Source organism: Gracilinanus agilis, chromosome 3, assembly GCF_016433145.1.
Source record: "Gracilinanus agilis isolate LMUSP501 chromosome 3, AgileGrace, whole genome shotgun sequence".
Classification (NCBI taxonomy): Eukaryota; Metazoa; Chordata; class Mammalia; order Didelphimorphia; family Didelphidae; genus Gracilinanus; species Gracilinanus agilis.
In genome coordinates this window covers 481,826,926-481,854,138 of record NC_058132.1, presented here as the reverse complement: position 1 = coordinate 481,854,138, position 27,213 = coordinate 481,826,926, and the positions used below count along the sequence as shown (strand labels likewise).

The following is a 27,213-nucleotide window of genomic DNA, read 5'->3' as shown; positions in this document are numbered from 1 at the left end:
CTTCTTGAATATATACTTAGTCTACTCCGACTATCTAACACTAGAGGTATTAAGCTTTGCCTTGACAACAAAAGGGGAGAAGCTCCTTTCCTGTGGGCCACAAGCATCTAGCTCTGGTCAATAATTCTTAGTTCTAAGGGTGACAAAAAGAGATGGGTATCCCTGCCACCCTGAAGCAGAAGGTTTAGACTCTCAGCTTTTCCCCTGAGGCAGAGGGTTTAGAATCTTGCTCTTGTTCTCTCTGTGAGAATAGGAAGTCCTGCCCACAAATGGCTGCCAAGAGTCCTAGTTCCTGCCCTGATCAGAGACTTATGGACCTAAGGAGAATAAAAGAGTCCCCTACTGTCTGAGGCATGAGGTTTAAGTGCAACTGCCATGGATCCTATTCACAGCCCTGGTCAGTGGCTTCAGAATCTAAAAGGAAAGGGGTCTTTCTACCATTGAAATTCAAGGCTGAGTAACCTGACCCTTGTCCTCCACTGGGAACTAAAAAAAAGATATAAGGGGGAGATCCAGATTAAAACCCAGAGTTCCCATTACAGAACACAGGGTGGCAACCCACCTTGTCCACATAGGTGCAACAAGTTCTACTGGCAACCAGATCTCTCCTATGGACAGCAACTCATGAGCTAAAGGTATCAGTCAACCAGGCTTGATCTATTAACCTTCTGGGTGATTTGACTGGAATGGGACAGGAAGGGACAATTCCAAGAATAATTTCAGAAGGCTTTATTAGTAACACATTGATACCACTACCAGAGGTCAGAAGTAGATATGAAACAAGATGCATGGGTCAGCAGGGCAAGCAGTGAAACCTATAAGATGGAATAGATTTATTGAACTAGAAAAAATAACAACAAAATTCATTCAGAAGAAGAAAAGATCAAGAATATCAAAAGAAGTAGGTTTTAAAATGTCAGGAAGGAAGTCTAACAGTAATAGATTCTAAAATTATATAATAAGCAGTAATTATCAAAACTAATTGGCACCGGCTAAAAAATAGAAAGGTGAAGCAGTGGAACAAGACAGATACAACAAATAGTAATTAAAGATTACAGTACCCTTGTATTTGACAAAAGCATAGATCTAGATTTGGGGGATAAGAAATCACTATTTAGTAAAAATTGCTGGGATAAATGGAAAGTAATTTGGCATAAACTAGGTATAGACCAATATTTTCCACCATTCATTGGAATAAGATCAAATTGCGTACATGGTCTAGACATAAAAGAAGAATCATAAACATATTACCCATCAGATTTATGGACTGGAGAGGAATTTATGAATAAACAAGAGATGGAGAGCACTGTAAGAAATAAAATGGGTAATTCTGAGTATATTAAATTGAAATTTTTTAAACAAAACAAATATTGCCAAGATTAGGAGGAAAGCAGAAAACTGGGGGAAAATTTTTACAGACAGCCTCTAGGATAAAGGTCTCATATCTAAAATATAGAGAGAACTTTGTCAAATTTATAAGAATGAGCCATTCCCCAATTGATAAATGGGCAAAAGATATGAACAGACAATTTTCAGGTGCAGAAACCAAAGCCATATTTATGTATATGAAAAAATGCTCTAAATCACTACTGATTAGAGAAATGCAAACCAAAACAATTCTGAGATATCATCTCACACCCACCAGACTGGCTAAAAAGACTAGAAGGCAGGATGAAAAATGCTGGAGGGATGTGGAAAAATGGGGACACTAATACACTCTCAGAGGAACTCTGAATGGATCTATCCATTTTGGAAAACAATTTGGAATTATATCCAGTTATAAAACTGTGTATATCTTCAGATTGGTGAGTCTATTTCCCAAGGAGATCAGGGAAAAAGGAAAAGACTTACAAGCCACAGCTCTCTTTTTGGTGTCAAAGAACTGGAAACTAAAGGGATGCCCATCAATTGGGGGAATTGCTAAACAAACTGTGGTATATGATTGTGATGGAATACTACTGCACTATAAGAAACTCTGAGTAGGCTAATTTTTTAAAGACTTGGAAAGAACTACATGGGATAATGAACAGTGAAATGAATAGAACCAAGAGAACATTACAGATTTAACACTTGAAGAGAATGTCGCCTCCAAAGAATAAGCATAAAAATGGAAACATGAATGACATAACCTATATATACAAATCTGTCTCCCAGATGATGCCTTCTATGATGCAGGAAAGAGAGAGGCTGAAACACTTATAAGTAAATTCTATTAATTTTTTTTAAAAGATGGAATAGAGAAGGGACGAGAGGAGAAATTATCCCAGGTTCAAGGTGGTGGGGTTCCCCATTCAAGGAATTAAATAATATCTGTAACATGGAAAAGTTCATCTCTGGGCATCAGTTAAGACTAGGAAGAGACAATCATGTTGTCAAGTAACTGGTAGTGATTGCCCCAATAACTAGGGATTTGAGTGCTCTTCTGCCTTGGAATCAATTCTAAGTATTGATTCCAAGACAGAAGGTAAGAATAGTATAATATATATTATATATGTATGTATATATATAATCAAGATTGTTGTCAACTGTTCATTAAACAAGAATCTCCCATTAAAATACCAACAGCTAAGTTAATCATTTATATTTTAAAAAGTGACTCTTAGCCACACATATACCTTCATGTCTGTCTGTCTGTCTCTCTCCCCATTCTGACAATGTCACTGCATGAGGGAGAGTGGTCTAGAACTAACAGCCCTTTTTATATGGGAACTGCTTCATTGAAATAACTAGTGTTGTCTTTCCATATATAGCTAAGATGGTCCTCAGAAACCAGATAAAATCTCATGACATGACCATACTTAAAACACTTCCCACACAACAGAACCTACCAAAGCTTGTATTCCATTGGCATTACCTTTGAAAACCCAGGATCTTCTTCCACCAAGAGAAGTATGACAGATAACCTTGAAGATCAGTACATTATAAAGAAATATTTTTCCTTTACAAAAGCATATTCCTCTGGCTTATTAAAGAGCTACCAAAATGAATCATGTAATCATATAAAAATATTCTTTAAAAATTTTAATAAAATAATGTGGGGGGCAGCTGGGTAGCTCAGTGGATTGAGAGTCAGGCCTAGAGACAGGAGGTCCTAGGTTCAAATCTGACCTCAGACACTTCCCAGCTGTGTGACCCTGGGCAAGTCACTTGACCCCCATTGCCCACCCTTACCACTCTTCCACCAAGGAGCCAATACACTGAAGTTAAGGGTTAAAAAAATAATGTGGAAAAAAATTTTCTCAAGAATAAAAGCTACCTCTTCTAGATTTTTTTGTAATGTACAGAACTTCTTGAGAATTTGTTAACTTGGCATGAAAAATATGGCATGAAATTAAATATGTCTAAAATATATGATGCACAAAATAAAGCATATCTGTACAAAAAATGGCTCATAAATTTTGGCTCCAAGCATATGGAATTAAATTGGTAGTCAAATTAAGACAAAATTTTTGTAACAGAATTTAGGTAGAAATAAGAGATTACCTTCTAATTACTAGACCTTTTATCACTCTTTTTAGGGAGGGGAATAGTCCCTATTTTCAGTTTTGCCAAGGCTATTCATAACCGATATTCATAATCATAGGTTAATCACCAAGAACTTACTCCTACCTGAGACTTGACTTTGGTTTGGGAAAGATATTATCTAAAATGTGAAAATAGCCTTGTATGTTACAAATACAAAGAAATAATTTTCATACTCTTTTTCACTCTAGTTTTCTCTTTACACTAAATAACTTCACTACTATTGTCAACATAATACTTTTTAATCTCATCTCCATCCCCTGCTCAAAAACGTCCAATCACTTCCCACTTCCTATGGAACAAAATCCAAAATCGTAGCTCCTCATAGACAGAACCCAATTTACCTTTCCCAAATTATCTACCATTACTCCCCTCCATGCAAGTCAAACTAGTATACTCAGACCACATTGCCACCTTTAAATCTTTGCTTACTGAGCTCTCCTCTCTGGGGTACTTCATCTTTTATTTGCCTTCAAAATATAAAAATTTTTTAAAGTTCAATTAAAGTCCAATCTTCTCCATAAAATCTACTCTTACTTATCCTGACCCAGTTATCTTTCCTTTCTAGGAAATCTTAGAAACATTTAATGTCTATACCAGTGATGGGACCAAAGAAAAGGAAATGCTCAGTCTGTTTCTAAGGCAACTCTTTCAAAGTTTCATAGTATTGTATCCTCCTCATTGTATTCATCAGATTAGGAATAATGCCACAAGGCCAGACAGAACATTTCAGGGGGCCCGCATCTGGCCCTCAGGCTGTAGTTTGCCCATCACTCATCTATATCATAGTTTGATATTTTTTTACATATATTTCTTTATTTTTTATTTTATTTATCTTTTTTTTAGAAAAAAATTTTTCCATGGTTACACCCCCACACACACAGCTGCCAATGCTCATTTCCACTGGTTTCTTCATGTGTCATCGATCAAGACCTATTTCCATATTATCAATCAGTTATACTAGGGTGGTCGTTTAGAGTTTACTACCCAAATCAGGTCCGCATCAATCCATGTGTTCAAGCAGTTGTTTTTCTTCTGTGTTTCCACTCCTGTAATTCTCCATCTGAATGTGGGTAGCGTTCTTTTTCATAAATCCCTCAGAATTGTCCTGGGTCATTGCATTGCTGCTAGTACAGAAGTCTATTACATTCTATTTTACCACAGTGTATCAGTCTGTGTACAATGTTCTTCTGGTTCTGCTCCTTTCACTCTGCATCAGTTCCTGGAGGCCATTCCAGTTCACATGGAATTCCTCCAGTTTATTATTCCTTTGAGCACAGTAGTATTCCATCACCAACAGATACCATAATTTGTTCTACCATTCCCCAATTGATGGGCATACCCCCACTTTCCAGTTTTTTGCTACCACAAAGAGCGCGGCTATAAATATTTTTGCACATGTCTTTTTCCCTATGATCTCTTTGGGGTGCAAACCCAGCAATGGTACGGCTGGATCAAAGGGCAGGCATTCTTTTAGCACTCTTTGGGCATAGTTCCAAATAGTCATCCAGAATGGTTGAATCAATTCACAACTCCACCAGCACTGCATTAATGTTCCAATTTTGCCACATCCCCTCCGACATTCATCACTCTCCCCTGCTGTAATTTAAGGCAATCAGCTAGGTGTGAGGTGATATAATCCCACATCAGAAAAAGAAATTGAACAAGCCATCAAAGAACTCCCTAAGAAAAAATCACCAGGGCCTGATGGATTCACAAATGAATTCTATCAAACATTCAAAGAACTAATCCCAAAACTATACAAATTATTCGACATAATAAGCAAAGAAGTCCTACCAAATTCCTTTTATGACACAAATATGGTACTGATTCCAAAGCCAGGCAAACCAAAAACAGAGAAAGAAAACTACAGACCAATCTACCTAATGAACACAGATGCAAAAATCTTAAATAGAATACTAGCAAAGAGACTCCAGCAAGTGATCATGAGGGTTATCCATCATGATCAGGTGGGATTTATGCCAGGAATGCAAGGATGGCTCAACATTAGGAAAAACATCCACATAATTGACCACATCAACAAGCTAACAAACAAAAATCACATGATTATCTCAATAGATGCTGAAAAAGCCTTTGACAAAATACAACACCCATTCCTATTGAAAACACTAGAAAGTATAGGAATAGAAGGACCTTTCCTAAAAATAATAAAGAGTATATATCTAAAACCATAGTTTGATATTTATCATATAGTATTGCTTGTCTCATCTCTCCAATTAATTCATATTATCTATAATCTTCCTTTTTATCCTCCCACATCTTTGTGTGACTTGGTAGCAAATATTTTTCTGAGTGGTTTCAAAATTACCATTTTTAATAGTAAAGTCACACTAATAAACTAAAAAGACAGCAACACCAAAGCAAAGTCATAATAATAAATTGATAAGACAGCAAAAGCAAAATTAATGTGAATATTTAGTGCTTTCATTTGAACATGAGTATGTTTGTATTCCAGAAACTTACATAGTAAATTAAAATGAAATCACAGTAAAGATTTAGTCCAACAAGAATAAAAAAGCAATAAGAAATAGTAAACATTTATTAAGCTGGTATAAACTAGGCACCGTTTTGGAGCTGAGGATACAAAAAGATAAAATAATTCTTGATCTCAAAGAGTTAACATTGAATATTAAGCACAAAAAAATTAAATTAAATACAAAGTATATTCAAACTAATTTCTAGGGTGAAGAACTATTCATCTGAAAAGAATCAGAATGGATAGGCTCTCTAAAGAAAAGGGGCATTGGAGCTCAGCTTGAAGGAAGCTCCAAATCCTGTGAAACACATTGAAGTACTACTGAGGGTAGGCAGAGGCAGGATATTGCCAAGGTGACAGCTTTTGCAATGTTACATCAGATAGATATAGGAAACAAATTCCATGTATGAGGAATTGCAAATAAACACTTTAATGTTTTCCCAATATTCTTCTGTTCAAGTCTTTTTTGTTTCCATTCCTGGAAAAGACATTCAGGTACATTCAAACCACTAAGCTAAAAGTAAATGCCATTTTTCCACGTGCTATGTGGATCATATCGTGCCTAGCAGCAGCAGAGAATATAATTATCACTGTTTAATAGCTGAGCCTGTAGAAGGGAAGGAAACAAATTTCTTTCCTTTCTACTTAGCTCATTAGGGTTCCAGAAGAGGGGATGTCAGTTGAAAAATCCAAAAACAAACCAGGATGCTTTCATCCATTACTAGTGAGAGGTAAAAGAACTGCTAAAGATAAAAGCATATTCCTAAAGCAGATTATGTATAAGATAAATAACATTTAAAATTCACTCTCAGTTTTTTCCCTGCCTCTGAGTGTCTGTATTTTCTCTCTCACCATTATCTCTAGATATTCTCCTTTACTTCTCCACCCTCACCTTCTTCTCCATGCATTCAAAAGGACGTAAATCAAACAAGACAAGAGAATTTATATCTGAAATGTCTCTTGGAAACCTATCTGTAATCTCTTCATTTTATAGTAAAGGAAATTTAGGGTCAGAAATACTAAGTAACTTATAAGACCACAGACTTAGTGCTTTAAGAAATTTCGAAGGCTATTTAATACAATTGCCTCATTTTACAAATGAGGCCCAGAAAACTTAACTTGACTTTACCCAAAAACAAGTAGGTAGCAAGTGACAAAGGCATAGATTGGACTGTAGCTCCTTTAATTCCAAAACCAATGTCTTTTCCACTATACCACACTGCCTCGTTTCAGTTAAGGAAACTGAAGTAGAGAAATGCTAAACAATTTAGAGGAACATAGGTTTGAAGTCGGAAGAGACTCTAAAGTCTTCTAAAGTCCATTCTATTTACAGATGAGAAAACAGAACCCCACATAAGTTAGGTGATTTATGGAGGCCGGTAGATAGTGCACTGGACAGATTAACTGGACCTAGAGTGAGAAAGATCTGAATTCAAATCCCACTTCAGACACTTCAGAGCTGTGTGACCCTGTGCAAATCACTTCACCTATCTGTCTCAGTTTCCTCAACTATAAATCCAGATAATAACAGCAACTCTCTCCCAGTTATGAAAATCAAATGAGATAATATTTGTAAAGCACTTAGCACAGTTATAATTGGCACATAAACTCAATATGTCCAAAACTGAACTCATTTTCCCCCTAAATCATCCCCTAAACTTTCCTGATTACTTTCAAGGGCACCATCATCTTCCCAGTGCCCCAAGTTTCATAACTAGATGTTTTCCTCAACTTCTCGTCCCACCCCCTGCAAATATCCAATCCAATGTTTCCAAGGGCTATTGATTTCACCTCTGCAGCATCTCTTGAATAAGTCCCCTTCATTCCTCTAATATTGCTATGATCCTGACTCAAGCCCTCCTCACCACACATGTAGGCTACAATAGCCTTCTGGTTGGTTGGCCTGCCACAAAGTCTCTCTTCACTCTAGTTGCCACAAGTTTCTCCATGTCACTCCCCCTGTTATCTCCAATCAATAGGCTCCAGTGGCTCCCTACTGACCTCCAATACCCAATACAAAATCCTCAATTTTGTGTTCAATGCCATTCATAACCAGCCCCTCTCTCCATCTTTCCAGTTTTCATAAATTTACAACTCTTACATATTCTTTGATTCGATGAAATGGGTCTTCTGCCTGTTCCACAAACAAGACACTCCATATCTCAGCTCAAGATATTTTCTCTGGCTATTCCCCATGCCTGGAATGCTCTCCCTTCTCATCTCTGCCTCCTAACTTCCTTTAAGTCCCAGCTAAAATCTCACTTTCTACAGGAAGACCTTCCCAACCTCTCTTAATTTCTAGTGCCTTCTTTCTGTTAATTATTCCTCACTTAATCTGTATATATCTTGCTCAGACATCTGTTTATATGTCTCTAACTAGACTGTGAGCTCCTCAAAGGCAGGGACTCTTATTTTGTCTTTCTCTCACTAGTGCTTAGGTGTTTAATAAATGTTTAGTGACTACTGACTGAATATGATACACTATGGTTCAATATTGTTCTTTGTGTGTGTGACCACAAAGTGAACTGCATTTAGTTACTACAAATGAAGTAGTTGTATGTTATCCTATTAGTTTTCTAAATTAGTCTAGTATATCCCACGTGTAACTTCAAAGGAGAGAAAAATGACAAATTTCTCTCAGGGGAAGGTGAAAACATAATTGACATACATCTCAGGAAAGATTTTTAAACTTAACAAAAATTCCTGAAGGTGTCAATAGGAGACATGCTTAGAAACAACAGAGACCCAAGTGTGGAGATCTATGTAAGAAATATTACTAATTGTGCCCCTGGGGAAAAGTATTCTCTTTGTATTTTCCAGAAACTCTAGTTATAATGCGTAATTACCAGTATATTTCTTACTATTAACAATTATAACACCACTATAAAAATATAGGATTAATATTTCAAAGTAATATATGAAAAAAACAGTCAAGTCTGTTTGTTTTGCTAATTGTTTGGGGGTAGGGGGTTGTGGGGAGGAGAAATATAAAGAAAACATCATATAGATACCACATCACACCTAGTCTCTGAAAAGTTTTCTATTGAGAACCACTGACGTGTCAGGGGGGAGAAGGGTGTATGCAATTAAGGGCCATATAAATAAAAAGCACCTTAATTTAATTATATTTAAGGGTTTCTAAAAGGAAAGAACAATATAAAATGCCACTGAATAAAAACCACAAATAATTTAGTTTCTTTATCATTAAGTAAGAAAAGTTAAAGAATGAAGATGAAAGGTTACAATCTCTGTATTTGATAAACCTTTTGATAAAGATCTATTGGGGGGGGGGATGTTTAATCTAATTAGACCTTGATAGAATTTGTTTATAAAGGTGTTTTAATTCATACTGAAATTTAGAAATACTAACATTCCTGAAATTCTCTATTCCTCAAAAGTGAATGACCTTAATCTGCTATTCTAGACAGCAACTTGTTGCATCTCATTTCGCAAAAAGAATAACCTGTTTTCAGAAAACAATGCCTCAATCTAGTTCATTTCTAGAATGTTAAAGATAATGACCTTAGAAAATAAGCCTCATTTTCTTCATCTGTAAGATGAGAAGGCAAGATGAAATCCCTTTTAGTTCATAAAATCCTACATTTACACAATGAAATCATATCTTGGTACTGGTCTAGCAGCCACATAAAATTAAGCCAAATGGCAGATCCAATCAACATGTCAGAAATAGCTCCAATCTCTACATAAACAGCAACAAAGAAAATTACTTACCAATTGTTAAGATATCTACTATCATTTCTATACAAACAAAATTAAAAGACATCGTTTTAAGACAAATTGAGAAATATATATTTAAACATTTTTGAGATTAAACAATTATTTTAAACATAATCTGTGATGAAAGACATGAAAAAGCCCCCCAAAAGCAGCAAAATGATTTTTAAAAAGGAAAATGTTAACATTTCCCAGGAAATACTTCTATTTAGTGTACTACTTAACTCTTACTTCATACATGGTATTTGTATTCAACATGTCATCAGCAAATGAAAAATCTAACTGACCAAGATTTACACTCAGATATTCATATTCCAGACATGCTACACAAGTTTAGGAACATATAGCACATCAGAAAAGTTTACACAAAACTGGAAAATACTAGAAATACCTTTTCGAGGAGGTAGTTCTCCATTCTGTATCAGTTCTGTCCCAGGATATACAATTTCCCCATCTTTGACCATTTCATTCCATAGGCCACAGAGTCCATCTCTTGTGAAAGCAAGCTAGCCAAAAAAGGGGGGAAAAACATGCTATAATTGAAGTTAATCTAATAATTTTTAGTTACTAACTTTTTACAAATCTAATTTTCCATCTATATTTCATTCACAAACATGCTAGTACAAAAAAAGATGCTGTTCCTACATCAATAAGGAATTATTCTTATTATATAACCATTATGCCCAAGACATTCTTTTTCTGCAGGAGATTACAATCTAGTTAGAATGTTGAAGGAAGTGCAATATGCATAAACAATTGTTATAATATACCTCTGCAATGTCAGGAGAAAGCAAGTTAGTTCTCCAGACTTATGAGGGGACACAGATTAAAAATTACAGAGAACAAGCAAGCACAGGTAGACCACTATCAACAACACCAAAAGAGGAAACAATCATATCTATAAGATTACAGGTTCATTTAAGTATTTTTCTTGAAAATCAATCTGTGCAAATGAAGCAAAGGGAATAAGAGTTTACTAAGTGTCTACTATGTGCCAGGAACTATACCAAGTGTTTTATAAATACAATCTCATTTGATCCTCACAGCATATTAACAAGCTAAAAATCAAAATGTGAAGAGGCTGATGAAAGAAGACTTTGTAAATGTAATTATTTTACCAAAACTTGAAGAATGAAATAATTAGGCAAGAAGGAAAGCAATCACCATGGAAAAGAAGTATATACAAAAGTACTATGGTGAAAAATTATCACAGCAATATACAGTCTCCAAGTTAATAATAGGTTTTATTGAGAGAGGCCAGTCTCACAATAAAGTCAGACTCTGGTCAAGATCAAGACCAAAGATCCTGAGCCTTAGGAGATAGCTTTTTTATGCCAAGAAATCTGATGACAGTGACAGAAAATACAATCAAAATTAAAATAGAATGGATGCAAAAATCTTTCATATAGGCAGGTTCTAACCAATGATGTGCTGAATAAGCTAGAAAGCACAAAAAAAAATCACTATGGGTGGTAGAATATGGCTATTATTATGGCTGACCTTTCCAAGGCCTCTGCAACAATCGGTCAGGGTCTAAGTGTTTTTGGCTGACAATTATTGTGTAATATTAGGAGTCAGCAGTTGGGTGACTGATGTTTGCACCCAAAAGCAGCCCTCCATCTCCTGATTATCTTGTCATACACCCCAAAGGCAGCCCTCCACCTCCTGACTATCTTGTCATACATCCCAAAGGTAGGGTATTGATGGGCTTAGTAGAAGCTTTTGGGTTACAGGCTTAAGGTGAAAATGCCTATCAGAAAGATTTGATACCACCTTGAACTGTATTTTTCTCAGCTAATGCCCATAATTCATACACAGCAAATTATATTTATTTGTAAAGGCTAATACTATTATAATCATAAAAGGGGGTAAAAAGTTTCACACTCAAAAGTATTAAGATGAGAAGCCTTTCTAATAAAAACTTGGTAAGGAAAGAATGTCATCGATGTTATTTGACATAATGCTAGAAATGCTAGCTGAAGCATTAAGAAAAAGAAACTGAAGAAATATGCATAAAGAGAAAATAAAATTATCACCTTTTTGTAAATAATATGATTATTTACTTACAGAATAACACACAGTTGACTAAAAATTAATGAAAAACTTCATCAAAGCTGCACAATGTAAGTCATCACTGTTTTTGTATTATTGCAAAAAAATGAGTTGAGGTAAGGAAATTTTTATTTAAAATATGAAACATATGAAATACTAAAGAGTTGTACATTTACCAAGTCAACCTTAGGACCCACATGACTACAACTAGAAGGCACTCTTTACAAACATTTTTTAAAAGGCCCAAATTATCCAAGATATATTCATTATTCATAAGTAGATCCAGGCAATAGAATACTTACTACTCCAATCAAACTATCAACAGATTACTTTGTAAAAAACTGGAAAAAATAATAAAGAAATTTATCTGGAGACCAAGCCAAACTCCAAATAGATACATGTCTAAGATATAAGAGGATATATCACAAACAAATTAGAGAAAGGAAGAAAATCTTTCACATTTGTGGAAAGGGAAAGAGTTCATGACTGAAGGAACAGAGATCATAGGAAATGAAATGGATAATTTTCATTACCCAAAAGGTTTTGAATAAAATAAAACCAAAGCAGTTAAAGCCAGGAAACAACTGGTGAACTAGGGAAGGGGGGGAGGGGGAATTGGGGGCGCTGCAGCAAATTTCTGATAAAGGTCATATTTTCAAGATATATAACAAACTACTCCGAACTTATATAAGACTGAGTATTGGGTATTCCTCCCAACAAATAAATGATAAAAGATATAAAGAACCAGTTTTCAAAGAACAAAATCCAAATTATCAAAAGACCATACCAAATAAGAGAAATGCAAATGAAAATAACTTTGTAGTACCATCTCTCACCTATGAGATTAGCTAATAAAACAGAAAAATAAAAATGGAGAATATTGGAAATGTAGAAAAATTGGGATATTAATGCACTACTGGAGGCATGGTGAACTGATCCAATTACTCTGGAGAGCAATTTGGAACTTGCCCCAGAGGGCTATAAAACTGTGAAAACAATAAAACTATAAAAACCCTTTGACCCAGCAATATCACTACTATATCTGTATCTCAATGAAATTAAAGAAAAAAAGGATTTCTACAAAAATATTTATAATAGTTCTTTTTGTAGTGGCAAAGAATTGGACATTGAGGGGGATAACCATCAATTGGGGAATGGCTAAACAATTTGTGGTATATGACTAGAATGGAATATTAGTGTGTTATGAGAAATGGTGAGCAGGATGGTTTCAGAAAAACCTGGAATTATTTATATGAATGATGCAAAGTGAAGTGAGCGGAACCAGGAAAGCATTGTACATGATGCTGTATGGTGTTCAACTATGAATGTTCTGGCCAAGACAATGAGCAAATACAATTCTGAAGGATTTATTATGAAAAGTGCTATCCATTTCCAGAGAAGAAACTAATGGAATCAATACAAATTGAAGCATAATTTTTCTGTTTTTCTTTTTTCTTTTTTTTCTTGCAACATGGCTAACATAAAAACGTTTTGCATGATTTGACAATAGTATAGAGAGGAGAAAAAACTGACAACTTAAAAAAGTTTTTAAATGACTGTTAAAAATATATAAATAATGATTTTTAATATAAAAAAATCCTCCAACCACAAACAGAGAAATTAAAATTAAAGCCCTGAGGTTCTACCTCAGAACTACTAGAAGACAAAGATGATGATAAATGGAAAGTGACAACTGTTATAGGGGATGCAGGAAAATAGGTACTGTACATTACTAATGTACTGTTGGTGGTGTGAACTAGTCCAACTATTCTGAAAACTAATTTGGAGCTATGCTCCAAAGGTTTCTAAAATGTACAGACATTTTAATCTAGTAATACCACTACTAGGTCTATTCCCCAAAGAAATCAAAGAAAAAGGAAAAGGCTCCATATATACAAAAATATTTATAGCATCCTTTTTTGTGGTAGTAAAGAACTGGAAACTAAGAAAGTGCCCATCAGTTAGGATATAATAAATTATAGTTATAAATGTAACAATCCATTACACAGAAAAGAAATGATAAAAGGGAATTTTCAGAGAAAACTAGGAAATCATAGATAATTGAAGTCTTCATTAAGCACTTATGTGCAAAAAGTTCTGTGCTAAGAATTGGAGAAAACAAACAGAAAAGTCTCCCAGATCTGTTATGAAAATGAAGAATGAATGATCAGAACCAGACAAATATATAATTAGAAAATCTTGAACCCCTGGACTTCATCTCCAAGAATTCCTTTCCATTTAGTCCCCAAATAGTGTGCTTACAGTTGTTTGTATATAGTTGTGTGTAACTCTGCCTCTCACTCTCTTTCCCCCCCTTCCCACCCCCACCTTTTTCCCAACCACTCCCACCCCCGAGGGCATGACTAGGAAAGCAGGCTTTTTTTTTTACAGAGGCTTTTCTTCCCTTACTTCAGGTTACTATAAATAAATCTTATTAAATATAATACTTGGAGTATTTAGATTTTAATTTTTAATCTCAAACATTTTCTACAATAACCACAATGTTGTAAAGAAAAGCAACTCTAAAAGACTTAAAAACTATGATCAAAGCAAATATCAAGGGGCAGTTAGATAGAGAGCCAGGCCTGGAGCCTGGAGGTCCTAGGTTCCAAACTGATCTCAGGCACTTCCTAGATGTGTAACCTACACTTAATCCCAGTTGCCTAGTCCTTATCACTCTTCTGCCTTGGAACCAATACTTACTATCAATTCTAAGACAAAAAGTAAAAGTTTTTAAATAAATTTTTTTAATTTAAAATTTTTTAAAGCAATAACCAACCACAACTCCTGAATACCAGTACAAAAGCAAGTTACTCACTACCTGATATATGAAGATAGAGACTAAGAAATACATGTTTTTAGTAAGGATCAATAAGGGAATTTTTTTTTCTCTGACCATGCATATTTATTTCAAAGGTTTTTGTTTTCTTTTTTTTTTTAATGACTGGGGTAAGGAAGCTATTATTAATAAGGTTATTAAAAAAAAAGAAAAAGGAAGAAGGATCACTGAACCATTTTTTAATTAACAGAAGATACTGAAACAACTTAACAACAAGAACCTCCAGGCTTTAATGACTCATTTAAGCTTTGGAAGTTACATGTTATCTGTTGAATTTATTACTTAACCTATTTGCCTTGGCTACATCATATATAACAGTGATGGCAAATCTTTTAGAGACAGAGTGCTGGACCCCACATCTACCCAACCCTCCCCTCAAGACCTCCTGTCATGCCCCTCCCTCCCACTGAGAGCTGGGCACCCTGCCCTGCCTTACCCCATAGAGGGGAGAGAGAAAGCACTCCCATTGGGCTGCTGGGCAGAGGGGCGGGTGAAAGGAGGAATGTCCTCAGTGAGTGCAGAGAGAGGTAGGGGAGTGGACCGAGCACTCTGCTTTCCCTCAGCTCTGTTGCCTGTGAGCCACCCACCTTACCCACTGTGAGCTCCCATTGAACTGCTGGGCAGGGGGGCAGGGATGTGAAAAGATGTCAGGTATGGTAGAGAGGGGGAAGGGAGCAGCTCCACCTGAGTCCCTCTGCTTTTCTAGTAACAAACTGGAGGGGGTACAGCCACGTGCCCACAGAGAACAACACTCTGCATGCCATCTTTGGCACCCATGCCATAGATTCACCTTCACTGGTCTATAAAATGAGAATTATAATAGTACATAGCTCCCAGAGTTCTTGTGAAGATCAAATGAGATAGTATTTGTAAAGCACTTGTCACGATATTTGGCTCAGAGTAAAAAAGCTTGTTTTCTTTCTTTCTACTTAAAAAGAAAAGCCAATCACTTCACCTCTCACTTGTTCTCTCTTATCTATAAAACAATAAGGTGGTACTAGATGATCTCTCTAAGATCATCTCTAACTCTAAATCTATAAGCCTATAATCTTATAAATAAGAAAAATGAATGGGAATGAAGACAAAAAAAATTATGCCTCAGAAGAAGTAATTGAAAATTAATGTTTGGGGGACTAAAATTAATTCTTTTAAACAATTATAAAGAATAATGTTCAATATTAAATATATGTCATTTTCAAAAATTAATCTCATTCACTAAGATTCATTAAGGAAAAATATGAAAACCCAATATAAAATTAAATAAATCAGGTATGCAATAATCACATTTTTAATTTCCTCCTTCCTTATAAAAACTGGGTTTTTTCCCTAAATTTAACTAAAAAATTGCGACCTGATCAAATGAAGTAACTAGTTATACCTGCTCAAATGAAGTAACTAGTTATTCTATATATAGAATATTACTATATTCCTCTCATAGTAACTAGCATACTGCTCAGCATACTATGTGCTCACTAAGTACTACTGTAAATAAAAGTTTGACAGTGTTTATTGCTATGCTACCTCTTAGGAAAAAACAAGCACGCATACACCCAGATCTCACAGTACATAAAGAATTCTTATTTAAAACCCCATGACTCTACCTAATGCAAGAGAGTCACTGTATTGTAATGGACAGAAAACTGCAAGAGAGTCACTGTATTGTAATGGACAGAAAACTGGTGTTAGATTTATGATTAGATTCAAATTCCACCTTAGATATACATTGGCTATGTAATCCTAGAAAGATCACTAATGCTCTCAATGCCATAATCCAGTAGTTTCCATAATGGAGGTTACTACACACCATTGGTATGATCATAAAAGGGTGTGAGTTCAGTCAAAGAATGGGAAAATGGGTAACATCCCACTCCCAAAGAATGGGCTTTTCTCCAACACAACTACACCAGCTGCTTCACCTGTTCAAAACAAACTTCCCCATATTCCATTACATGCTACTGACCTGCTATGGCTATGCCAGGATAAGTTCCTTGGGGAAGTTAAAATATAATTGTAATCTAGTCACCCAGCAACAGCTCAGGCAAAATTCCCTGCCTCCAGTTCATCTTAGGTGCCTCCACAAACACCCCTCAGTAAGTAAGCTCTACATTCCTGAGAAGTGGCTGTGGAACACTATAAACTCCCAACTGTTGGATAAGCAGGCATGGAGGAGTTGCAATCTGTACTGCAGATCTCATTATATTACATTACCCAAAATTCACTTCTCTTCAAATTTCTCTATTTCCATCAAGGGTACCTCTATCCTTTCATTCTCTCTGGTTCACAACCTCATTATCATCCAAAGAACTCTTGATAAATCTGATGGTTTTTTCTCAATCATCCTCCTTCTTGATCTCTACAGAACCCAACAACTAATGACTACCATATTTCCTAGTTTGCTGAAAAAATGTTACCTATAAAAACTCTCTCTTCTGCACATTAAAAAAATGGAAACAATCTTCTAAACTGCTTAAAAATCTTCCAAATTAAGAAGCACAGTGAATTTTGAATCCCTTTGTTAAAAATATAAAAACTCATTTCAATACTTTGTGATTAGTTCATAAGAATGGGGGAGCAGGAAATTTGTTTGCTGAATTTCAACAAAAAAACTTTGCATAAATGATGAAAGGGACTGAAAATGAGTATTTTAATTTGTAATTAAAGTCAACAACATCCATCATTTTTCCTCATTTTATTTTCATTTAGATCTTGTTATCTTTATGAGGGTGTTTTTTTTTTGTTATGTGTCATTAAAATCAAGCATCAAAATAAACTAAATGATTTTTTAAAATAATGAAGCATATTCACATTACTCTCACTAAAAATATTATGGTTAATAAATATACATATCAATATATGATAAATAATAAATAAAATGTTTTAGTGATAGCAAAAAGGTTGCTATGCCAATAAAATATTATTTGATGTTTCCTTTTAATTAGCATTTTGTTTATATATTTTGTAATGTATACATTAATATGCAGTACTTGTTTTTAATTTATGAATAAGCAAATATGCTAGGATTACAGGCTCAAAATTTCTGACAGGGGTGTACTTTTTTTAAAAATGTGAGAACCCCAGATCCTAGGCAATCTAAGAATAGCAAAGGGAGGCAGCTCAATGGCTTGAGAGCCAGGCCTGGAGAGAGAGGAGGTCCTGGGTTCAAAAGTGGCCTCAAACACTTCCTAGCTGTGTAACCTCTAGGCAAGTCACTTAATCCCTATTGCCTAGCCCTTACTCCTCTTCTGCCTTGAAACTAACACACAGTATTGATTCTAAGATGGAAAGTAAGGGTTTTATTTAAATCAAATAAAAATTAAAATATCTGAGAATGAGCTTACCAGAGAAGGTGCTAATCTGCAATAGGAGATATAGTTCTTCACCCAAAGGTCCTTAGACTGATGAAATCCCAGATCAAGTTAAAAAAATTCATAAGGTCATTTGTCAAGAAAACTTAACTACAAGCAAGATCAGAGAAAAAAGCCCTTTGAGTGATCAAAATAAATACTATAAAATTTCAGTAATTAAAAGTTCATGTATATCATTCATAGTTTTTCCCCCCCTCAAGAGACTATTTGCTCCTACTTTAGGTGCAATTCTAATAGAATTTGGTTATATCTTTATTTTGTATAGGAAAACAAGGAACAGAATAAGAAATGACAGGGAAAAGACAATAACTCAAAAAGGCATGTTGTTTAGTTGTTTTCAGTTGTGTCAAACTCTTTGTGATTCCATTTGGGATTTTCTTGGTAAAGATACTGAAATACTTTGCAATTTCCTTCTCTAGCTCATTTTATAGATGAGAAAAATGAGACAAACAGGTTTTAGTGACTTGCCCAGGGTCACGCAGCTAGTAAGTGTCTAAATACATTTTATCCCAGAGAAATAAATCTACCGGACTCCAGGACTTCATTCTATATTCCTGCACCATCTACTTGCCCAAAAAAAGCATAGCAGTCTGGAAACAGTGGAAGGGCTAACTTAGGTCCTGTACATCTCAAAAGCCCCTGAAAGTAATATATATATATATATATATATATATATATATATATATATATATATATATATATATATACACACACACACACACACACAACAATACTGGTATTGATAATGAATAATTATCAAGAAAAGAGTAAATGTATAATTTATTCTGCTGAAGGCAAGATATGTTAACTGACTTTAGAAAATTTTCAAAGAAAAACAATATGTTCCTTTTCCCAATACATTCTTTCTCTACCTCCCAGAACATTTTGGTTGTTAAAGGGGTAAAATTTAATTTTTTGGAAAATTCATTCATCAAATATTCCCAGCAAGATTAAACAAATTAGAAGGTAATGCATTTAACAAAATCATTATATGATAAAATCTCTTTGCTATGGAAGAAATGAAGGCTACATGTAGCAATAAATATTACTTTAACAGAATTATTTTTAACTTAAGAGAAAGGTAATAAATGTTCAAGAAAAAGATTATTTACAGATAAAGTAGGGTGGATTTCTTAAGGCACTTTTTTTTTTTAAACCTTTACCTTCCATCTTGGAATCAATACTGTGTATTGGTTCCAAGGCAGAAGAGTGCTAAGGGCTAGGCAATGAGGGTTAAGTGACTTGCCCAGGGTCACATAGGTGGGAAGTATCTGAGGCCAGATTGAACCTGGGACCTCCCATTTCTAGGCCTGGCTCTCAATCCACTGAGCTATCCAGCTGCACCCTTAAGGCATTTTTTTTAAACTAATTTCTACATTTTTTAAATTAATTTGTAATTAAATTTATATTATAACAGGTTTTATGTTTAAAAGTAACATGACTTTATATATTAAAATTCTTCAGCATCACCATATGAATTATTCTTTAATAGGGAAATGTCCTATAGTTAGAAAAACAAGAAGCTTTTTTAAAAAGGCATTTTTAAATTGAGAGGAAAGGGGTATATTTTTTTCAAGTGTAACAATGCTGGATGATACTTCCAAAAAAGTTATGCCTACTCAAACAATACAGTGTCTGATAGTTTAAGTCAGTTCTTTAAGGCTTTTGTAAACAAAAACAGCACTAGTTTTGAAATGAAGGCGGCAGAAGTTGTATAGTGCTAAGTCATCATAGATATAAATGTGTCTGAGCAGGAGGGAGGAGATAGAGCTAAAAAAAAAAAAAGGTCGTTTGTTTCTAAAAATAACATAAAAAACAAATTTAAAATCCTTAAATTTCTACTTTTTTCCAACAAAATGTATTATAATCAGAAAAACCAAAATTCATAGTTTTCATTCAGATATCCATTTACCCAGAATGAATAAAGGGTTTTTTTAGTCTTTTTTTTTTTTAATTCTTTGATGTTTCTGGATCTTAATGTTTCTTGTTACTGGATTTTAGTATTTAATATAACACAAAACCAAAGGATAAAATAAAAGAATAAATGCTTTGTAGTTGGTATTGCAATAAAACATTAATCGTTATAATTTCACATCAATGAAGCATTAATGAAATAAATTTTAAAGCTACTACATACCAGAATATTAGCCTTATATTAATGGAACAAGAAACAGCAATAACAAATTAAATCTTATCCAATTCCATTGAAAAAAATATTTTAAAAAAGACTATAAAAATCAATGGACAACTATTTATTAAGCACCTACCAATATCCCAAGCAAGAATATGATATTAATCTATAAGAAAGTTATCTGAAATGACCATGTTACCAAATTGCAAAGAAATAGAGAAAAGTCTAAAGACTGCATACAGATAATGAAAATGGCCATTAACAAACAACAAGGACATGTTCTCCTCAGGCTAAGAACACCTCACCCAGGAATATGAGTTGTAACTGACTGCAATTTTATTCATGTCAAACACAAATCCTCTCTCCTTAGTCAAAAATCTTCAGTGGTTCTTCAGTGTACTGAATAAAATAAACCTCCTTATCCTAGCATTCAAGTTCATACATAATATGGTTATTCAAACTTCTTTCACATTCCACTTCCTTTACATTCATGGATATTCCTGCCAAACTAGCATCCTCCTAATTCATTACACCTTCTCTTCTATCCCTTTGTCTTCATAGATGTCTGTCCCCATACATGCAAGGTTCTCCCCAACCTGAAATCATTTCCTTCCTTCATGGAAAAAGTGCTATCCTTTCTCTATGAAGCCATCCCCAACCCTCCCCACCCCCAAGTCTCTCATGCTACTCTGACTTCTCAACAATTTAACTTTGTTCAACAAGCATTAAGAACCTACAACATAACAAATACCATGTTTCAGAGACAGGATGAATAGCATATTACCAAGACAAAAAACAACAAGATCTCTACATCTAGTCCCTATGTCAAGCATTGGTGATTTCACTGGTGCTGAGGCAGATCACAACAAACCAATTGCAGAGGCTGAAAGGGTTTAAATGACTTGTCCACAGTCACAAAGCTATCAAATATCATATGAAGAATTTGAAACCAAGACTACATAACTCCAAGTTCTACACTCTTTTCTTTATGTTACTATATTTTTACAACTTTATAGGGAGGATTCATTTGACCCTTCCATACAAGACAGGATATGGGCAAAGTAAAAGGTCAGGCAAAAGCTATAATAAAATTTAAAAGGAGAGTACTTTTAGCTCAGGGATAGGGCATGACATTTACTATATTTTTACAGATTATCTGGTAAGGATAAATTAGATACATACAAACACTCATTATATTTGTTGGTTAAGACTAGAATGCTCTCCAAAATTTGCAATACGCAGAAAACTAATCTTGCAATCCCATTACAAAAATCAAACTCAAAGGATATTATTAAAAAGGTAAAGGACATTTAAAAAAAGTAAAAATAGTAAAATAATAATAATAATAATAAAATAGTAAGTTATTGCTACTTTATTTGTAGCAGCAAAAAAAGAGTGGAAACAACCTGAAGATCCAACAACTAAAGAATGACTTAATAAATTATGATATGCTAATTTAATTGTATAAAAATTACAAATATAAAGACAACAAAAATAAAGGAAATCTTATAAAAAGTGATACATGTGAGGTCAGTAGATAACATATCCACTGACTACAAAAAATGTTTTAATTAAACTTTATAAGTATATAAACAGATTCAAACGGGCTTGAATAGTCATTTTACAATAGTTATTTTCATATTAAAAGGTGAATAATTAGACATAATATAAAATATAAATGGCGCAGTGAATGTATTATGAAACAAATTATAAATATTATTTCAAATTTGAGATTTTTTTAACTTTGTCACATTGGTTAATAACTCATAATTTTTTCAAATTCATAACATATTTTTACAGGGAAAGATAAGGTTTGACTACAAAAATTTAGCAACTGACTGAAAATGAAGAATGGTGAACAAGGGGGAAAGTCAAAGAAAAATGCAGTTTTGAGCAAAATGATGGCAAGGAGGATGGCAACAAAGAGAAATCTGCAGATAAGAGGAATGGCAGGTTTTAGGGGCTAATTGAATAGTTCAGGTTTGAACACATTGATATTCAAGTATCACCAAAATATTCAGATGTCCAGCAAACATACATATGGGGCTAGGGAACTTGGGAAAAGCTTGGTCAAGAAATACATATTTATAAGATATCTGCATAAAAGTAGTAACTGAAACCATCAGAGTGAATAAGAGTGAAAAAGAGTAAAGAAGGAGAAACAAACACAAAGTCCTAAGGACACTTATGATGTGAAAAAAAAAGTCAGCAAATAAAGATCTAAGAAATAAGAAAACAGTTTAAGACGGTGTGACAGACCTCAAAGTCAGTCAAAAAATATTTATTAAGAGCCTACTATATTGCTTAATGCACCTGACACAATACAAAGCACTGCATATAAAGAAAGGTAAAAGGCAATCCCTGTTCTCAAAAAGTTAACAATCTAATGGGGGAGACAACATGCAAACAACTGTGTACAAATGTGATATAAAAGAATAATTTGGATATATATATATATATATAATCAACAGAAAGAACGAACTAGAATCAAGAAGGAATAAGAAGACTGTTTGTTGTACATGTGATGCTTTCTTACACAGCATGAACAATATGGAAATATATACTACATGACAGTACTGGTGTAATCTATATCAGACTATTTACCACAGAAGGGAGAGAACAAGAAGAAGAAAGGAAAAGAGGGAATATGAATTCCAAAATATTAGATAACAATTGTCGAAATCTGTTTCTACATGTAATTGAAAAAAAATGTTTTTAATAAAGGAAAAAGAAAGAATGAAAGAGGATTCCTCTAGAACATAGGATTTTTAGCTAGGATTTGAAGGAAGCTAGATGTCAGAGAGAAAGTATCAAGAAGGAAAAAGAGTCAATATAAATGGTATCAAATACTATAGAAAAGTTCATTGGGATATGTACTACTAAAAAGGCTACTCAATTTAGCAACTGAGAGATCACTGGTCTCCTTAAAAAGAACAGTTCCAATGTGAGGGGGAGGGGCTGCTGGAAGGAATATATTCATACTTATAACTATTTCTGTATGTCATTCTAGCTGTAATCTCTTGGCACACAGAAATTTACTGTTGCACTAAGAATCAATTAAGACCTAGCCAGTAAGTAAAAGTTTGAGATTTTTAATATAAAAGGCTCTGTGTTATCCTAGGTTTTATTCTTAAGATAATAAATTTAGTGCTTAGTTGATAAAACTTTGAAATTCAAAATTCTTTTTTATTGGTATGTCATATCTGCTTTCTCCTCCAGTTATATATATATATTTACTATTACCACCCGAATATGGAACACTGCTGAGTAGAACATTCAAAAAGATCATGTAGTTTGTAATCAAATTGGTCCCTGAGCCAAATTCACTGCAATTTTTTTAATTAAAAAAAAACTATCAAAATTCAAGAGACTATCCTAAGTAAGGCCATTGTGAAACAGGATAATATAACAGTCCATCATATCAGACCATGAAAGATAAAACTATAATAAAAATCTGTTTAAAGGAACAATGAGAAACTTCTTGAGTTTTCTAATTCTTTCCCTAAGAAATCCTAAAATTGCACTCAAAACCTTCAAAATTTAACATTATATTCTCCATTTTTTTCCTCCAACTGCAGGCAAAAGTATTGCTAAATCTTATTTGGTAACTTCACTATGTATGCCAAATGAAGCAAAGTTACTGCCACTTTTGTGAGCCACAGGAGCAAGAACAAAATGGTATTAATAAGATACAATATAGGAACTTTACATTAAATAAGTTTAGGGTAGATCTTAATTTTAGAATGATTAAATTCATAATTCCACAAATTAGTGCTAATCATATATGGGCAAGATAATGAAAAATGAATAATTTCAAGTGCTTTGTTCTGAATAAGAGTACTCAACCCTCTAATACAACATTTTCCTTCAGAAACTTAGCTAATTCAGCGAATCCAAAATCCTTCAGACTAATATAGTCTAACAGCTAAAATGGCTGAATTTTTGTGAGCCTTCACCATATTTGGGAAAGTCTAATCTTCATAAATGAATAGTACCAGTTTTGAAAATAGCCAATGGCATGAATAGCTTTGTTTACAGGATTCACATATATTTACTAAAAAGAAACATCAAAAATTGTTAGTCAAAGTTATTAGCCAAAAAGCTCTACTAAGTTTCTCAGTAAGTAATAAGTATAATTGCTTCAAATATACAAACACAATGGAAAACAAAAGCAATTCAGAAGACAGTTATGTCTGATAAAAATTTTGGACAAACAAGGGGTATTTAAGTGACACGAATCCAAGGAGTAAATCAAAATTAGCCTATCACATTCTGTAACAAATTTTCTAAGTAGCTGACATTTTTGTCAAGGATTTATATGTAATCTATAACATGTTTTCAAAACACACCTACAATTTTCCCACACTGGACATGGGACAAGGAGAGAAGAATAATCTCCATAACAAAACCTATCATGAACTTTCTTTAGCAATCAAGAGAAAATTTATTCTAAAAAAGGTAGATTACTCAAGAAACATTTAGAATAAATATATCTCAACACAAAATATGGACTATGTTATTTTAATCTCTTCTTAGAAATGCTTTCTATATTAAAGTTACTGTTTAGAATGTTGCTATTGCTTAGGAAATGTTTATGTTTAAATGACAAGCAGTGATAAAAGCCTAAGATGTGTTTTCTATAAGATATATTTCGCCTCTTGCAATTTAACAGAGATTCGTAAGTCAGCACCACAATACTATTATGTTAAAAAAAATGAATGAAAGGTCCTGTAAATGATGCAAACCCACTGGTTTTCAAGCACTATTTTGCAAAAAAATAAAAATAATTCTTATTTAAAGTGACGGCCACTTTGAAACAAACCCAAAAACATGGTTCTATTTAATCAAAGCCCATTTCTCAATAAACTCAAATGTAATGCAATTAAATAAGACAGACCTACAACAATTTAAGATTATCATTTAGGTAGACATACTAGGAAGGAAAAAAAAGAAACAAAATTCATATTAAAAAAATCTTACCTGTAAATCTGTTTTCAACCACTTGGAGTCAAACCTAGCCTGGGCAGCCAAACAGAAGGGTTCAGAAGACATCTTTTATCTGTGAGCCCCCCTCCTGGCTCTCACACCTATAAGTAAAACACAGAGAGCTTAAGACACACACAAAAAGCACATACCACATAGACACAAGCACAAACTGGTGTTCCAAGGCCTCTGTGTAAAACACAGGTATCTTGATACCTCTACACACACGCAGGAGTTCCAAGACTTATATGTAAAATACAGATCTTAAGATAAACACACGCTGGTGTTCTAAAAATCTTAAGAGCAGTTTTAAGCTATTAAGCTTAAGAACTTTTGGGGTCCCCTGAATATACATACATGTATATGTAGTTATATATATATACTACATATTCTAATATTTACATATATACATCGTGAAATTTAAACTAAACAGTTTAAACAAAAACTATTACTTTTTCTAAAAATGGGATCCATAATATTAATTCTTCAGGTCTCTCTGTACGGTACGTTAGAGGTGCAATAAGCAGAGCGTCTAAATTATTAAAAACCAAAGTCCATGTCACTAGCACATACCCTCTTCTCCATATCCAAACTGCAGACTCAAAATTAAAATAGGAAGCATCATTTTCGTAACAAATGACACCATCAAGGGCTCTGCTGCCATTTCCTCAAACCAGTAAATGGTGCATGAAATAAATAATTGATCATGGCTTATCCATCCAAAGCAATAACCGGTATGGGAGACCGCAAGGTGCACACACTCGAATACACACACACAGCAAACACAGGCTCATGTGCAGTCACCTCTATGTAAACTAAACCTAAAGACAGGAGGACACCCAGACTGTGCACAGACACGCACACGCACGCGTGCACACACATGTTCACACACACGCGAGGACGCGCGTTTCCAGGAGCAGCAGAGAGGCTGCCCAGCTCGCCGGTCGCCCCGGCAGCAGAGGGCGGAGCACAGACAGCCAGGGGCGGCCAAGGTTGAGGATGGTGCCCGCACCTCCAGCTTCGCCCCCATAGAACCAAACATGTTTACCCCAGGGCTAAGCCCGCCCGCTTAAGACCCACCCGCAGACGCAAGGCCCGGTCCCCGGGGGAGACAGCGACCGCTGGTGACTGACCCACAAAGCCAGCCGAGCGGCCGCCGCTGCCCTCGCCCGCCCCGATTAACGGAGCCACCAACAGCTCTCCAGCCCCCCGCCCCCGCCCCCAACGCCGGCTACACTCATCCTCTCCCCGCCCAGAAGGGACCCGAGGCTAGGAAGCCTCCTTCTCTCCGCCTCCTTCTCCTCACCATCAGCCAGTGGGCCCTGCTCCAATCCAAGACAGCCGCGGCCACCGACTCACTCCCGGCCGCCTCGGTTCACTACGGGCTCCAGACTCCGGTCACAGGGAAGCCGCTGTCCCCGCTGCCGCCGCCGATTCTGCCGCCGCTACCGGCCTTCCCTCTCCCCTCCCCGCAGGCAACCCGGGCCCGGCCTTACTCTGACCGATCCCCTCCCCCCAGCGGCCCAGGGAAGGGGGAGGGTCGCGCTACAGAGAGCGGCCTCCTCCCCACAACCCAACCAATCAGGATGAGGGAACCCCCACCGGAGCAGCCAATCGCAGCGGCCCCTTCCCCCCCACTTTTCTCCCTCCCAGCTCAACCATCCTCTTCCTCCTCCTCTTCCCTGCCCTACCAGGGGACTCAGCCTCAGCCCAACCCCTTGACAGGCTCCAGGAGGAGGGACTTCCGCCTCCGCCCTGCTCCTTGCACCCCTAGTCTCCCTCCCCTCTTCCGTCACCACAGTCCCTCCTTCTTCCTCCCCATTCGGGCCCCCTCCCCTAACCCTACAGGCTCAGGCACACGCGCCCACCCACACTGCCGCCTGCTGCTCGTGCTAGAATCCTGAACCTCCCTAGAGTAAAGATTAGAGGAAAGGGAAGCTCTGAACCCTTGAAAAAGACAAATGCTGCCTACTTCTGTGCATGCGACTGGAGGGAGGAGGGTATTGCATCTGAAAGATGGTTGCAGACTGAATAGCAATGGGAACAGATGGGATTGAAGCAGTGAGAGAAAAAAATAGAAAAGTGGGAA

At 35.4% G+C, this 27,213-nt stretch overlaps 1 protein-coding gene across 1 annotated transcript in view; it reads right to left on the bottom strand.

Moving 5' to 3' along the window:
- HERC2 (HECT and RLD domain containing E3 ubiquitin protein ligase 2) overlaps positions 1 to 26,675 on the bottom strand; it is a 243,202-nt gene extending 216,527 nt beyond the window's left edge. The window contains exons 1-3 of the mRNA XM_044669288.1: positions 26,431 to 26,675; positions 25,122 to 25,228; positions 10,146 to 10,260 (exon numbers count right to left, since the gene is read on the bottom strand). Coding sequence (XP_044525223.1) covers positions 10,146 to 10,260; positions 25,122 to 25,193 — 187 coding nt within the window. The 5' untranslated portion in view covers positions 25,194 to 25,228; positions 26,431 to 26,675. The remainder of the gene's footprint in view (positions 1 to 10,145; positions 10,261 to 25,121; positions 25,229 to 26,430) is intronic.
- Positions 26,676 to 27,213: the final 538 nt, after the last annotated feature.